The following is a 16,689-nucleotide window of genomic DNA, read 5'->3' as shown; positions in this document are numbered from 1 at the left end:
ATTTGTAAAATAAAGTTCTTATAAAACATTTTAATATAAATTTTTATGAACATAACATTTGCATAAATTTCAAGTTATAACTTGAAGTTTAGGTTGAAGAGAGAGAAGTTATTTCAGTTAAGGAAGTAGCACAGATGAAGACATTTAAGACCGAAGATAACACATTTCTGAAACAGTGAAAAGACTTTACTGTTAAATTGTTGCTGAAAATGAGTTGATTGGATAAGATTGGGACTGATTATTGAGAGTATGAAGGACAAATATAGGAATAGATTTAGTAGACAATAGAGAATTGCAGTTTCAGAGCAGCAAACTAATGTGTTAAAACTAGCCTCGTAGAAGATTAGTCTCACAAGAAAGATGGTTTCATCACACGTTTGTTAGCATGGAGTCAAGAATACTAGCTGTAATCCAGGCATGAAACAATGGGAACCCTAACTAGAAAAATAGTAGAAGGAAAGGTAAAGTAATGCTTTTAAAGGAAAGTTGGAAAGTCAGAGGACATAAATTGCTTAAAGGTTTTTGAACCTTTATAACTGAAACAATAGTGATACTTTTGAAAGAGACAATACATTTGGAAAGGGATCTTTTAAGGGGTAGAGATGATTTTAATTTGAGAGCTGATGAATTTGAGGTAATAATTTTACATCTTAATGAAATTGTTGTTGGAGTTGGAAATAGTTGGAGAAAAATGATCTAAAAACTAGATAGTTGGGAACATTCAGCACAGAAGAATACTGAGGTCATTAAGAATTCATGAATCTTTCCACAGAGACATTGGAGAGAAAAACGTGAGATTATGAACAAAAACTAAAGTTGGGGATGACTAAGAGAATGGTACTGATGTTAATCAGCTTTTCATTTCTCTTGCTCTCTCATGCCCAACTAGTATTAACCCCTAAGTGGGGCCAAAAAGTGCCAGATGTAACAGATTAAGACCATAGGAAAAGAAAAGACTATTTAACCTTGTTAGTAAAGTTGTTGTCAGCGATCAGTTTGGTATAGTGCTAATGGAAGCTAGATTGAAAGAGTTAAGAAGATAATAGAAATAGAAGCAGTAGACTTAAACTGGTAAAAAAGATTGATAGAGAGGAGCTAGAAATAATAATAACAATAATGATGATGATGATGATGATGTTTGTCCTTCATTCCTGAAGAGGACCATGACATCAGGGAGGTGATGCCATGACAAGCACATGAATTGGATTTGAGTGAAGGAGGGACTGTGCTGAGTCACCAACCTCATTTTCTCCTCCAGAGCCATCTAGGTCCAGTGGCCAGATATGGGTCTGGATGACTGGAGATGGTCTTGGATGCAAGGCAATCGAGGTTAACTGACTTGCATAAGGTCACATAGCTACTAAGTGGCAAGTACCTGAGATTGGATTCAGAATTCTGCCCTCCCAACTCCAAAATCAGTACTCTAGCCGCTGTGCCACCTAGCTCCCTGATAGAATTAGTATCTATCTAATTACTTCAGACTAGATGTTTCCTGTGGGGCCATTGGGAAAAAAGTTATGAGATGAAGGACTAAGCAAGGAGTAAGATTCTTCATAAATTGGAAAGGAATGGGTTCAGTTTAGGCCAGAAGTTAACTTAAAAGACCATAAGGGTAAACCTCTTCTATGGAGATGTGAGAGAAGGGTGAGTGGATTGCTGTAGAGACCTTAGGGTAAATGTGAGTTCTCTATAAGTAGTAGGCAAGACTTCTGATATAACCAGAAAAGGAGATTGGACTTAACCAAAATTAATTAACTTTTAAAAATTGTAAATTATAATTTTTTTTCTACAGCTAAAAACATTAATGGAATAAACCCTGGAGGTGGAGGAGTCACTGGTAGTAGTAGTCAAAAAACTCCTTTGTTTGAAACCTTTTCTGATTGGGATAGAGAAATCAAGAGGACAGGTGCTTCAGAATGGAGAGTTTGTTCAATTAATGAGGGCTACATGATTTCTACTTGGTAAGTTGTATTTTTTTTAATTTTGCTATTAAAAAGGAGGAAAAACTTTAGTAATTAAACTATAGTTTCCTTTTGATTTGTGATTTCTTAATATAATTTTTTATGAAATCCTCATTTTCTTTGACTTTTCTGCAGTTTTTGATGCTGTTATCATCTTTTCCTCTAAACATTTCTCCTTGTTTTTTTGTGATATTACCTTCTTGGTTTTCCTCTTTCTCTGTCTCCTTTGCTAGATTGTCATCTATAATAATGCACCTTTTTCCAAACTGTACCTCTTAAGGTTCTGTCTTGGGTTCTCTTTTCTCTCTCTCTCTCTCTAGTACCTCTCATGACTTCATCTCATTTGGTCTTAATTATCATCTCTATGCAGATTTCTATTTCCAGCTTTAATTCCTTTTGATACTCTAACCTGTGCTACCATACTAAGTGGAGGGGTGTGTAGATGAAGATGAAGATAGATCTCCCACAAACCTAAAATCCCACACATTTGAAACTGAACTCATTATTTTCCCTTAACTCTACCTGTCAGGTAAAGGATATTCTCTCAATTTCTATTTTACCCTCAGCTTCTAGGATCTCAGGACAATTTTGCTATTATTTTCTTGAAAAATGAAGTCTAGGCTCTTCTGGTCGTGGCTTTCAGATAGTTCAATAATTTTTAAATTGGTTTGTTTTTGTTTTTATAAAGGCAATGGGGTTAAGTGACTTGCCCACGGTCTGACAGCTAGGTAATTTTTTTTTCCTTTTTTATTTATTTTTCTCATTTATTTTAACATTTTATTTTCCAGTTATATACAATAGTAAATGTGTACCCATCATTTCTTGCAAGGCTCTGAATTCTACAATTCTTCCCCCTTCCTCCCTTCCTTCCCCCCCCTCACAGAAGGCTGTCTGACAATTTCTACATTGCTTCCATACCATTCATTGATGTAAATTGAATGTTATAAGAGTAAACATAAGAATAAACATAAACCCCCTCCCCAAGAAGATGGGAAACCTCAATAGAGAGAGAGAGAGGAAAAAAATGTACTTCAGCCTGTGTTCAGATTTCAATGGCTCTGTCTGGGGCGAGTTGCTTTCTTTCTCATAAGTCCACCAGATTAGTTGCTTCAGTATTTTTCCCTCAATTGCTATTACTAGCTGTACCTCTACTCTATTTCTCCCCACTCTCATTTATTTTATTCTCTCTCTCCTTTCATCCTGGCCCTGTCCAAAAGTGTGTTGCATCTGAGTAGTACCCTCTCCCTCAATCTTCCCTCTCTTCTATCACCTATTCCCCCCCTTACTTCTCCCATTCCCCTTCATCCTGTCCCTTTCCTCCCATCCTTCTCCAGGACAAGACAGATTTCCTCACCCTATTAAATGTGTATGTCATTTCCTCCATGAGCCATTTCTGATGAGAATGAAGGCTCACTCATTCCCCCCTTGCCTTCCCCGCCCTCCACTCCATTGAAAAAGCTTTTTCTTGACTCTTATGTGAAATCTCTCAGCTTCTTCTTCATCTCCTTTTCCTTCCTCTCAGTACTTTCCCCCATCACCCATTGACTCCATCCCTTTACCACATCATACCAGTATATTCTGCTCCTTCCTATGTCCTGTCTATATATGCTCCTTCTAACAGCTCTTATAAATGAGAAAGTTCATGAGTTATCAATATCTTCTTCCTATGCAGGAATACAAACAATTCAACATCATCAAGTTCCTCACAGTTCCTCTCTTCCACTCCCTCTATGGTTCACCAGCATCCTGTACTTGAAGATCAAACTTTTTGTTCAGCTCTGGTCATCTGGATAGGAAAGTTTGAAAGTCCCCTGTTTCATTAAAAGTCCATCTTTTCCCCTGAAAGAGGATGTTGAGTTGTGCTTGGTAGTTGATTCTCCGTTGTAAACCAAGATCTTTTGCCTTCCGGAATATCATATTCTAATCCCTACGAGCCCTTAATGTAGATGCTGCCAGAGGCTGCGTAATGCTGATTATGGAGCCTTAGTAGTTGAATTGTCTATTTCTGGTAGCTTTTAGAATTTTCTCTTTGATTTGGGAGTTTTGGGATTTGGCTATAATATTCCTGGAAGTTTTTCTTTTGGGGATCCCTTTCAGGGGGTAACCAGTGAATTCTCTCGATTTCTATTTTACCCTCAGCTTCTAGGATCTCAGGACAATTTTGCTATTATTTTCTTGAAAAATGAAGTCTAGGCTCTTCTGGTCGTGGCTTTCAGATAGTTCAATAATTTTTAAATTATTTCTTCTGGATCTCTTTTCAAGGCTAGTTGTTATTCCAATGAGATATTTCATATTTTCTTCTGATTTTTGGCTTTTTTTTTTGGAAGAGTTTTATATCTTCCTGATTTCTTGCAAAGTCATCAGCTTCCTTTAGTTCTATTTTGCATTTGAAGGAGTTATTTTCTTCAGAGAGCTTTTTTTATCTCCTGTTCCAGCTGGCCAGTTCTGCTTTTTAAGGCATTCCTCTCCTCATTTGCCTTTTTGTTTTGCTTTTTCCATTAGTCCTAAACTGGTTTTTAACATACTATTTTCTTAATTATTTGTTTTGTATTTCTTTCACCAAGTCATTGATTTGGTTTTCATGATTTTTCTGCATCGCTCTCATTTCTCCTCCCAATTTTTCCTCCACCTCCCTTAATTGCTTTTCAAAGTCTTTTTTGAGCTCATCCATAGTCTGAGCCCATTTTCTCTTGGAGGTTTTGGGTAAGGAAGCTTCTATTTTTGTCATCATCTGAGTATGTGTTTTGATCTTCCATGGGACTAAAGTAATTCTCTATGGCCAGATTCTTCTTTTTCTGTTGTTTACTCATTTCCTCAACCCAAGACTAACTTACAGCACTTCCAAGGCTTTGGGGTTGGGTTTTTTTGGGGGAACACTCCACTGGGACCTTTATTCCTCCAAGGTCTTATGCTCTCTAGCCTGTGCTTTGATATGTAGATGACCACAGCACTGCCCTCTGCCCTGGGGCTATAAGGAGAGATCCAGCTATCTTAGTATGGAAGCCCAAACTGCATGCTGGGTCTAAGTGTAGGCAAACAGCAGAGTTCTACCCCAAGGAGAGCAGAGAAATCTCTGCAGATTTCCCTTACCATCTCTGGGGGTGCAGGCTGCTGCCTCCCAATTCTTGCTGCAGATTCTGTGGCTGATGATCCTCACTCCACACTCACCCAGGTGCAGCGGAGTTCTCTCACTGCCCATTTGAGCCATTGCCAGTGATTTCTGGGCTGGGCTGGGCTCACAGCTAGGTAATTATTAAATGTCTGAGGCAGCATTTGAACTCAAGTCCTCCTGACTCCAGGACCAGTCCTCTATCCACTACGCCACCTAGCTGCTCCCAAGGTAAAGGATCTGGACATCATTGTTGACTTGTGCTACGAGTTGCTCTGAGCTCTTCCAGCATTGTAGAATCAGTGGAAACACTTGGCTCTAACAAAGCAAAGATGCCAAACAAGGGGATGGCAGCTCTTAGCTTCTCTGGACATGGCCCTTCTCAGTTCCACATAGAAATATTCCTGATCATCAGAATGGGAACTGAGGAAGGACTTCAGATCCCCCCAAATCTGAGGGGTCTTGGATGCCTATGACAGGGACTTTTTGTGCCTTGGGTGACTAGGAATCCTAAGTCCAAACAACCCAGGAGTCTTGTCTTCTTTTTAGGAAGACTGTTTCCTGAAGATTGGGTAGGGGAAAATAGACATTTCATTTGTTCCTCATAGCTCCCTGTGGGGAGAGGGGCAGGGCAGGAGGGGTGCTATTATTGGTCCTATGTTATAGCTGAGGAAACTGAGACCCGTGGAGGTTGTAGCTTGCTGGTGACTGGCTTACACAGCTAGTAGGCATGAGGTCAGATGGCCAGCCTTCTCTCTGCTGTGCCACTGGCTGCCTCATTTCTTGAGTGCAGGAAATGGTTTTTGCTTTAGTTTTAGTACTCCTAGTACCTGTCTCACTGTGGGTATTTTATAAGTATTTGCTCATTGAGTAGTCTTATATAAAACACTTCCATGGGTTGACCTGATAACTTAACTTGTGAAAATCCTGTTTATGTTGATTCAGAATTTTTCAGGATTGACTTCTCTAGTCTATTCATTGTTTTCCAAACTACATATCAGAACATAAATCTTAGTTCTAGCATTTTTGCATATTGAACTAGTTATCTTTCCATTAGAATATAATTAGGTTCATTGTGAGTCTGGATTGCTTTAATCTCTGTACTTTGTATTGATCACCAGTGCCTGGAACAGAGATTCTCACATGGTAAACACTAAATAAATACTTATTGAGTGATTGAATAGGTTGTGATATAATTTTTCAGCATATAAGTGCTTAACTGATAAAAAGTAATCAAATTATCTCCCACCATATTATGTTTAGAAAAAAAAAAGTATCAAAAGGAAAATGTTTACCATTACCAGGATTATTTTGAATAGTAGTAGATTTTTTTTAAAGAAGCTTTATTTTAAAACTCATTTAGGAATGGCTTATTAGAAAATTTTTAGGAATGATTATGATGTTTCATTTTTTAATTAAGATATTCAGTTTAATAAGCTGGTTTTGTGAAGAATGCAATATGTAAAACAATCAAGTTTGACACCAAGCTTTTTATAGAAAAACTTAACAAAAATAAAGTTGATTTAAACTTTTTTAAAAAATTAATGTTAAACATCTTTTGTATAAAATTACTTTATTCAAGACAAGAACATAGCCCTAAAAATTCATGTTCATAATAACTATGATAGATATCCAAGGACATAAGCACAGCCAGGAAATCCCTGTGAAGAAAAATGATTTTTCTATCAGCATCTAGCTTATGTAAGCTTCTTTAGAGTAGGGATTTTTTTTGTTTTGTTTTGATTTCATATACATATGTATGTATGTATGTATGTATGTATGCATTTGTACTTGGGCTCAAGCCTGGTGTTTGTACATAGTAGGCCCTTATTAAATACTTCATTTGATAAGTGGTAAAACTGCTTATAAAAGATTAGAAAATGGAGTGATATGGACAGGAAAATCGGGCAAACAAGCATGAGATGTACTTTTCAAAGATATAGGAATGAAAAAGAAGGATAAAATAAAGACCATCTCTGAAGACCCTGTCTTTATGACCCAAGCCTGAGCCCATATCAGCAACAAACTATTTATTGAATATTTCCTTTGTACCAAACACTGTGGATGGACTTCAGAAATTTCCTTTACACCCCATCAAAGATTTATACTCTTCTTAGAGGACTGAAAACAATTAAGCAATTAAAGACCTTTTATTTTTGTTGTTCAGTCATTTCAGTCCAGTCATGCCCAACTTGGTGTGACCCCATTTGAGGTTTTTTTGGGCAAAGGTACTGGGAGTTAGTCATTTTTTCTCTAGCTCATTTTACAGATGAAGAATTGAGGTAAACAAGGTTAAGTGACACGCCTAAAGTCACAAAGCTATTAAGTTACTGAGGCTGGATTTTGAACTCGGGTCCTCCTAACTTTGGGCCCATGCTCTAGCCACTGTGCCACTTGCCTTGTTCCAAATGAATAAAGTAGGCATCAAGCATGAAGTTTGAGCAAGGGAGTATGGAGCAATGGGACTTGAACAGGGCCTCATTGTAGGGGACGTGAGCACCAGGCTCAAGAGTTTGGGCCTTATCTTCTGGGTGGTAGAGAGCTACTGAATTTTTTTTTTTTTTTTTTTTTTTTTACGGAATAAGAGATACCATGTCCAAAGTAATGTTTTTTATTTTCTGAGTCTTCGCTTTCTTTTATTTTTTTTAATATTTATTCCATTTTGTACAAAAAATGTTTTTCATACATTAATAAAATATTCTTGTTTAAGAGTAAACAAAATACCCCCTCCCCCCCAAAAAATATAGACTCACTTGAGTGATAAAGGGGAGAGGAAAAATCAAAATTAAAAAAAAATAGTAATAATTGTAGGTATGGCCAGGTGGTGCAATGGACAGAGCACCAGCCCTGGGGCCAGGAGCACCTGAGCCCATATCCGGCCCCATACACCCAACAATCACCCAGCCGTGTGACATGAGAGCCACCCCAACCCCACTGCCCTGCAAAAACCAAAAGAAAGAAAAAAAAAGACATAAATTAAAATAGTAATAATAGTAGGGGTGGCTGGGTGGCAGACAGAGCATTGGAACCTTGAGCCAGGAGCACCCAGGTCCAAATCCGGCCTCAGACATCCAACAATCACCCTGCTATGCAGCCCGAGGCAGGCCACCCAGCCCCATTTGCCCTGCACCCCCCCAAAATAATAATAATAATAAGTGTGCTTCAGTCTTTGTTCCAAAACCAACAACTCTGTCATGGGTGGATCACATTCTTTATAAGTCCATCGCAAAAATTACTTCCATATTTTTCCACCATTGCCATTGCTGATCACAACTCCCTCCATTCACACTTCTCCACTACCATGTACTATATTTTCTCTCTCCTTTAACTCTGCTGTAGGGTATCTGAGTGGTGCAGCAGACAGATCCCTGGTCCTGGGGCCAAGAGGCCCTGAGCCCCTCTACCACCCCTTAGGCCCAGCATCCACCTGGCCCTATGGTCGCGGACAGACGATTCAATCCCAGCCCCTTGCAAGAAGTAAAAAAGAAAATGTGTTATATTTGACCACTCTCCCCCCATGGTCCGTCCTCTCCTCCATCACTCACATCCGTCCCTTCCCCCTGTCCCCCCCCCTTCTTACTCCAGATGTCTATACCCCATTGAGTATATATGCTGTTTCCTCTCCTAGCCACCTCTGATGAGAGCAAAGATTCCCTCATTCCCCCTTGTCTTCCCCCTTCCATATCATTGCAATAGCTCATTGTAATAAAGAAAAATCTTCTAATATGAAATATCTTGGCCTATTCCCCCTCTCCTTTTTCTTTCTCCCATTACATTTCCCTTTTTCCTATTGACTCCATTTTTACACCATATTTTATCTTCAAATTCGGCTTTCTCCTGTGCTTCAACTATAAAAGCTCCTTCTATCTGCTCTATTAACTGAAAAGTTTCATATGAGTATTATCAGTGTCATTTTTCTATGCAGGAATACATGCAGTTCATCATCATTAAGCCCTGTATTTGAAGATCAAACCTTCTGTTCAGCTCTGGCCATTCCAACAGGAACATTTGAAATTCCCCTGGTTCATTGAAAGTCCATCTCTTTCCCTGGAAAAGGACATTCATTTTTGCTGGGTAGTTGATTCTTGGTTGCATTCCAAGCTCTTTTGCCTTCCGGTATATTATATTCCAAGCCCTATGAGCTTTTAATGTAGTTGCTGCTAAGTCCTGTGTGATCCTGACTGCAGCTTCACGATATTTGAATTGTGTCCTTCTGGCTGCTTGTAATGTTTTCTCTTTGGCTTGGGAGTTCTGGAACTTGGCTATAATATTCCTAGGGGTTGGTTTTTTGGGATCTCTTTCTCCAGGGAATCTGTGGATTCTCTCCATTTCTATTTTGCCCTCTGCTTCTAGGATATCAGGGCAATTTTCCTGTAGTAATTCTTTGAAAATGATGTCAAGGCTCTTTTCCTGGTCATGACTTTCAGGTATTCCAATCATTTTAAAATTATTTTTCCTAAATCTGTTTTCCATATCAGTTGTTTTTTCAATGAGATGTTTCACATTTTCTTCTAATTTTTCATTTTTTTGGTTTTGAAGTAATGAGTCCTGATTTCTTGTAAATTAATCAGTCTCCCTGAGTTCTATTCTTTGTCTGAAGGATTTGTTTTCCTCAGAGAGCTTTCTTATCTCTTTTTCCATCTGGCCAATTTTGCTTTTTAAAGCATTCTTCTCAGTAACTTTTTGAACTGTTTTATCCATTTGACCTAAGCTGGTTTTTAGCATGCTATTTTCTTCAGCATTTTTTTGGATTTCCTTGACTAGGCTGCTGACTTCATTTTCATGTTTTTTCCTGCATCTCTCTCATTTCTTTTCCTAGTTTTTCTTCTAACTCCCTCATTTGATTTTCAAAGTCTTTTTTGAGTTCTATCATATCCTGATCCCACTTCTGTTTTTCTTGGAGTCTTTAGATGCAGGAGCTTGTGCTTCCTCATCTTTAGACTGAGTGTTTTGATCCTTCTTGGGATCATAGATAATGTATTTCTCAATGGTGTTCCTCTTTTTTCTCTGCTTACTCATTTTCCCAACCTACGCCTGTTTTGGGGGTGCTTCCTGAGCTTTTGGGACACTCCCACAAGGGTCTCAGTGTGTGAGGCTCTGCCCTCCCTCCTGGTCTGTGAATGACCATATGCACCCCCCTCTGCTACAGGGCTGAGGTGGCGGGGGCCCCCTGCTGATCTATTGGGGGGCCTATACTGTGATCAGGATCTGAATGTGTTCAGAGCCCCAGAGTCCTGTTCCAGGGACTGAGCTCAGCAGTCTCTCTTCACTCCCCTCCCTCAGCTCAATGGGCTCATGCCCTGGAGGCTCCTGCTTACTGGCTCTGCCTGTTTATGTTTCCTGGATCTGGAATGCAGTGGCTCAAGCTACTGGCTGTGTGCCCTGAGGGCTGGGCTCCATGTGCTCACTCTGGCAGAGGTCCCCTGCTGTTTCCCCAATTTGTGCCCAGTGCTCCCCTGGGCGTAGCTCAGGGAACTCCCCCACTGCTGTGAGCCATGGCTTCCAGCACCCTGGGGCTGCCTCTGGGAGGCTGATGTTCTTTTGCTCTGACGGGCTGCCCCTCTGACCCCGCGGAGCAGAGCCTTTCTGCTCTTTTACAGGTTACCTTGAGTAGGAGAACTGCCTCACTGGGTCCCTCTCTGGGTTCTGTCTCTCGAAAATTTAGTTAAAGTCCTTAGTTTCAAAGATTTATGAGAGAGTGCCTAAGACAGGTCCGCTCTTGTCGCCATCTTGGCTCTGCCCCCCGAAAATAATGTTATAAGAATGTTGCCTATGAGGGTGGCACAGTGGATAGAGCACTGGCCCTGGAGTCAGGAGTACCTGAGTTCAAATCCAACCTCAGACACTTAATAATGACCCAGCTGTGTGGCCTTGGGCAAGCCACTTAACCCCATTGCCTTGCAAAAACCCTAAAAAAATAATGTTGCCTATGTCTGGCATCATCTTGTATAGTGGATTATACAAAATGTAGACAAAGCCAAAATGTAGGTATGAGGAGAAGATACTGGGATCCTGTCTTCCTTGATGTCCCTCACACTTAACATCATCTCAGAGTCTAAGCCTATAACTTGAAACTTGTCCTTTGCATCTCTACCTCCCAGCTCCCTTGGCTTCCTAATGTCTCAGTTTACAAGAAGCTTTTCCTGATCTCCCTTAAAGCTAGAACCTTCCCTCTGTTGGTTCTCTCTATCTATATTTCTTCTTTGTACATAGCTTCCTTGTGCCCAATTAGCTCCTTGAGAACAGGGACTATCTTTTGCCTTTCTCTGTATTCTAACACTTCATCCAGTGCCTGACTTGTGGGTACTTAATAAATGTTAGATGAATGGTTGATGTCCAACTCTGAGGTCCTGAAGGACTGGAATAGAGTGGGCTCCAGGATGAGGAGGAACAAGATGAGGAGGAAGGATGAAATGAAGTCAGGAGGGAAGGAAAACTCCAATATGACTAAGCTTTTGAGACTGGGAGGAAGATGGACAGGGAAAAAAACACAGTTGAAGAACTTATTTGGAGATAAAGATGTTTTGTTTTTGAAATGCTGAATTCATGGTGACACTAACCTGGTACAGATGTTCTGCAAACATCTATGTGGGAGTGTAGATCAAGAGGTTGATCAGACATATATAGGAATGAGAATTGTGAAGAGGTCAGTAGTCAGAGATGTGGGATTCAACGAAGCTCAAGGCCTTAGAAGTTCTAGACAACACCGTTCCAACTGAAATTGAGGAGAGAACTCAGGACTAGAGATGGTTTGAGCAATATTTGTCCAGGAGATAATCTAAAGTTGGATTCCTTTCTGGAAAGAATAGTATGGAATGAGGAAGAGTTAACTAAGAACTGAGCAGTGGAACATGTATGTAGTAATCAATTTGGGAGGTGGAAAGGGAACCAGAAAGAAAGAAAACAGAGAAGGAGAAAAAAACAAAGATAGTGCAGAGTGTCAGGTTTCGAGGGATAAGTTGGTAAACAAAATATTTACTGCTTCAAAAATCAAAGAAAATGAGAACTTGGAAAAAGAAAATCTATTTAGTGATTGAAGGGAAGATCACTAAAGAACTTAGTTTCAGTAGAATAGTGGGTAACAATTTAAATTTCAGTGAATTAAGGAATGAATAAGATGACAAGGAAAGAAATAAGATTATAAAATGAAAAAATAGCTTGTTTAAAATAGGGAAAGATCTTTGTGTTTGCTTTCAGGCAAAGGCAATGATTGAAAAGACTAGAAATAGGATCAAGAGCATAGAAAGATTAGCCTTGAAAAAAGAGGTTCATCTCTTTAATAATAGAACAATAAATTCTGAAATCAAAATCCCAAATAAGAGGATTCCCAGCAATTCCCCTCCCCTTAGGAATTCCTGTTTTCATCTTAGCAGTAATGTGGGTGGGAAAGTGCAATTTGATGGATGGGAAGAAAGGTCTCTTCCTCAAAGAAGCTTATATTCAATTGAATAGGTGTAGTTCAGGAAACTTGTCCATTTCCAAATTGCATACCTTTAGAGAAGAAACAACTGAACCAGTATTCAAAGCATTGACCTCTTTTTAGGAATGTCTTCTATCTTAATTTGTATTAACTTAAAATTCTTGTCATGTATTTTAGACATTTTGAGCGACAGACATATTTTAGGCTCCGTTTCTGCCATTATTATAGTTGTCATTTACCAGGAGAGTTAAAACATCGACAATTAACACAAGGAAATTTTAAGAGTTTGAATCCTCTACAACATCTTTGTCAAATGATCACCTACCTTCTTGGATGTATTGTGAGGTTCAAATGAGATCATATTTTGCAAAGATTTAAGTGGAAGTAGAAGGATGGGGGGGTATTATGTGTATTCTAGGATTTGGAAACAACATTGTCCCAAAGTACAAGGGCAGTTGCCTTCGCAGCTCGCCCAAATGTGCCCAAAATGAGAGTACTGGGGACAAGAGCAGTCTAGCTCAAATCTCATTCATTTCATTAAGATTTCTCTAACTACTCCAAGTCTGTCTTTTGAGTCTGTCTGGCCTATGAAACTTAGCACTGAAATGTTTTTATGTTGTTTTCTCTTGGTAAATGTGTTCCAATGTCATTTTGATCTGAATTTTCTATTTCCTCTCTTATAAACTATAAATGTACTCCCTGCCACTCCCTATCAATACACCCAGCATACCTGAATACATGTGGAACAGTTTTGGAACAATAGTTAAAAACACTTTATTTGGAATAGGAAGGTCTGAATTTTTATCCTTACTCTGTAACCATGTTTTAGCCATGTGACTTTGGCCAAGTCACTTAAGCTCCCTATTCTTCATATTGTGAAGGATTAGATGAAATATTGAATATAAACAACTTTTTTAAATTTAAAGTTATTTTAAATTGTCAACTGTTAGTAACAAGCTACACCATATTTTCAATGATAAACCTACACTGAAGAAGTTGGTATAAAGAATATCACTGAAAAAAATGTTTGATCATGAAAGTAGATTATCTGAGGTGATGTGAGCAAGATGTAACAACTAGCCCAGATGCTCTCTTAGGATGTTTCAAAAGATTTAAAAGAAAGCTCTAGCTTAATACCTGGAGAATCTGGGAAAATAAAGACAAGAATGAGAGGATTAGAAAGTAATCCATTGAAATAATAGTAGCTGACATTTAAACAATTCTTTAAAGATTTATGGAGCACTTCCTCAGCAACAACCACAGCTAATCTAGCCTTTAGTAACATTTTACGGATAATGGAAAACTGAGACCTAGAGGGACTCAATGACTTGCCTGAGGTGAAATCAGACCTTGGGTTTTTTTTTTGTCTCTTGTTATTATATTTGTAAATAGTTTGATTGTATTACTGACTTCTACAAACTTTTTAGGATCAGTAGGACAATGATTATAACATGAAGTTTTTTCCTGGTCCCTTTTCAGCCTTCCAGAATACTTTGTAGTTCCATCTTCTTTGGCAGATCAAGATCTAAAGCTCTATTCTCATTCTTTTATTGGAAGACGAATGCCAGTAAGTGAGTTTTGTTTTATTTGATTAATATTACGTACTATCTTGTCATAGATTTAATAATTAAACTTTCTTTCTTTCTAGTTGTGGTGCTGGAATCACTCTAATGGTAGTGCTCTTATAAGAATGACCCTCATAAAAGATGTAATGCAACAGAAAAAAATAGATCAAAGGTAACCAAGAACTATGCATTCTGATATGGAATGTTATTCTACTTGGCAGATAATTTGTAGGTACAATAATCTGTTACTCTTAATGGTTAGAGAATAGATTCTAGTAAATTACTTATCTCCCACTTCTTCTTGCAAAAACCAGAAGATCAATCAAAGAATTATTCAAATGCGATATGCATAAAGTATTTTACAAACCTTTAAACCTTGTGAATGCTAGTTAGCATAATTCTTGGAGGACTTACTTGAAGAGCATTATTCTTTATCAGTAGCAATAATATTTCTTTGATTTCAACCCACCATTCTGTCAGATAAGCTTCATATTAGCAAATATTTATAGAATTAGAGGGTTTAAGACATAAAGGAACCTTAGTCACTTTCTAGTCCATCCCTCTTTTTTCTTTTGCTAATATACAGTTGAGAAAAATAGAACAAGTATTGCAGATCTGAGTTTTATAGTTAACATTTTTGTAGCCAAATCACATTATATAAATGATTTATTACATGGTGGTGATAGAAACATTGATTTAAAATGCATAGTAAATAGGATTTAAAAATGGAAAAGAAGTGGGGTGGGTAGGTGGTGCAGTGGATAAAGCACTGGCCCTGGAGTCAGGAGTACCTGGGTTCAAATCTGGTCTCAGACACTTAATAATTACCTAGCTTGTGGCCTTAGGCAAGCCACTTAATCCCATTTGCCTTGCAAAAACCTTAAAAAAAACAAGAAATGGAAAAGAATTTAGAAATTTTAGCCTTTTTCCTTTTATATTTGAGAAAGCTGAAGCACAAACAGATTGATTGTTTTGCCCCAGTTCACTAATAAGTTAATGACAGAATCTGGACTGGAACGTCAGGTCTTTACTGCAAGTTGACGATTAGTAATTTAAAATTAATTAGTAATCTTTTCAAAAAATGCTTTTTGCCAATTAAAACTAATTGATTTTTTAAAAAAAATTACTTAGGGTAATGGGGTTAAGTGACTTGCCCAAGGTCACACAGCTAGGCAATTATTAAGTGTCTGAGGTCAGATTTGAATTTAGGTCCTCCTGACTCCAGGTGTTCTAATCTACTGCATCACCTAGCTGCCCCCTACTATTTGAAGTGAATCATTTTTTAAAATATGGTAACTAAAGGATTTTGTTTTTATCAGGATTTGTAATGCAATAACTAAAAGTCATCCACAGAGGAGTGATGTTTACAAATCTGATTTGGATAAGAATTTGCCCAATATTCAAGAAATACAAGCTGCATTTGTAAAACTTAAGCAACTGTGTGTTAATGGTAATCTCATTATTTTTCTTTTTTATGAAATTGATAACAGGGACTTCTGAGGAGTGTGTGTGTGTGTGTGTGTGTGTGTGTCAGACATAATTTGATTCATAATATGTCTTAATAATTTGTGTACAAAACCAAAATGCTTGTTGTACATGATAAAAAACAATGAATACAGTTATTTCTTAAAATATATTATTACAGATACCCAAAACCAGGTTTTTGAAAATATAGATAACAAAAACAAAAGTCAGGAATGCATGCTTTTTAACTTAACTTATATAAGTGGTAATTTAAGAATTTAGCCTAGGGGCAGCTAGGTGGCGCAGTGGATAAAGTACTGGCCCTGGAATCAGGACGACCTGGGTTCAAATCCAGTCTCAGACGCTTAATAATTACCTAGCTTTTTGGCCTTGGGCAAGCCACTTAACCCCATTTGCCTTGCAAAAACCTAAAAAAAAAACAAAAAAAAACCAATACTATCTGTAATACTGTTTATTTTAGAGCCATTTGAGGAAACAGATGAAAAATGGTTGTCCTCATTGGAAAATACTCGGTGGTTGGAGTATGTAAGGTATGCATTAACTTTCTCATAAATGTTAATAAATTTCTCTAAAGTAAAGATTTCAGATGTAATACATAAATCATCAGAAAAATATTAAATACATTCATAGTAGTTATTTGATGTAAATAAAGCATGAGGCATTCATATTTGAGTTTAAATATTAGAATATACTTTTAATTAGCCTGTATGTATTTCACAATTTTCTTTTTATCTTTTCTAGAGCATTCCTAAAACATTCTGCTGAACTTGTATATGTGCTGGAAAGAAAGCATCTTTCAGTAATTCTTCAAGGTACTTAATTAGATTTCTTACAATTATTTCTTGTGTTTGTAATTATACTTGGCATTCAAATAAATCATGTTTACATGCTAAGTGCATTATTGTCAACTATAAGGAACACTTGTTTAAGAATGAAATGAAATTAAAGTTCCAAATGGCAGATAATCTTTTATTTATACTTAGTTATGAGGTGTACTTCTGTATATATATATATATATATATATATATAATGATAATAACATTGGTCTTGGAAGCTAGAGAAATTGGGTTTGTTATTTGACTCTAACATTAATTAGCTTCTTTGAGCCTCAGTTATCTTAGCTATGGAAAAGGGATCGTAATACTCATA

The 16,689-nt window shown here is 37.7% G+C and overlaps 1 protein-coding gene across 1 annotated transcript in view; it reads left to right on the top strand.

Annotated features, from left to right (window-relative positions):
- Positions 1 to 16,689, top strand: part of MTMR10 (myotubularin related protein 10) — a 64,140-nt gene that overhangs the window by 34,678 nt on the left and 12,773 nt on the right. The window contains exons 7-12 of the mRNA XM_074234265.1: positions 1,793 to 1,961; positions 13,970 to 14,057; positions 14,139 to 14,227; positions 15,375 to 15,505; positions 16,001 to 16,070; positions 16,282 to 16,352. Of these exons, the coding sequence (XP_074090366.1) occupies positions 1,793 to 1,961; positions 13,970 to 14,057; positions 14,139 to 14,227; positions 15,375 to 15,505; positions 16,001 to 16,070; positions 16,282 to 16,352 (618 nt within the window). The remainder of the gene's footprint in view (positions 1 to 1,792; positions 1,962 to 13,969; positions 14,058 to 14,138; positions 14,228 to 15,374; positions 15,506 to 16,000; positions 16,071 to 16,281; positions 16,353 to 16,689) is intronic.

This window comes from Macrotis lagotis, chromosome 4 (assembly GCF_037893015.1).
Source record: "Macrotis lagotis isolate mMagLag1 chromosome 4, bilby.v1.9.chrom.fasta, whole genome shotgun sequence".
Taxonomy (NCBI): domain Eukaryota; kingdom Metazoa; phylum Chordata; class Mammalia; order Peramelemorphia; family Peramelidae; genus Macrotis; species Macrotis lagotis.
The sequence above is the reverse complement of the archived record's forward strand: the minus strand, read 5'-3'. Positions and strand labels throughout refer to the sequence as shown.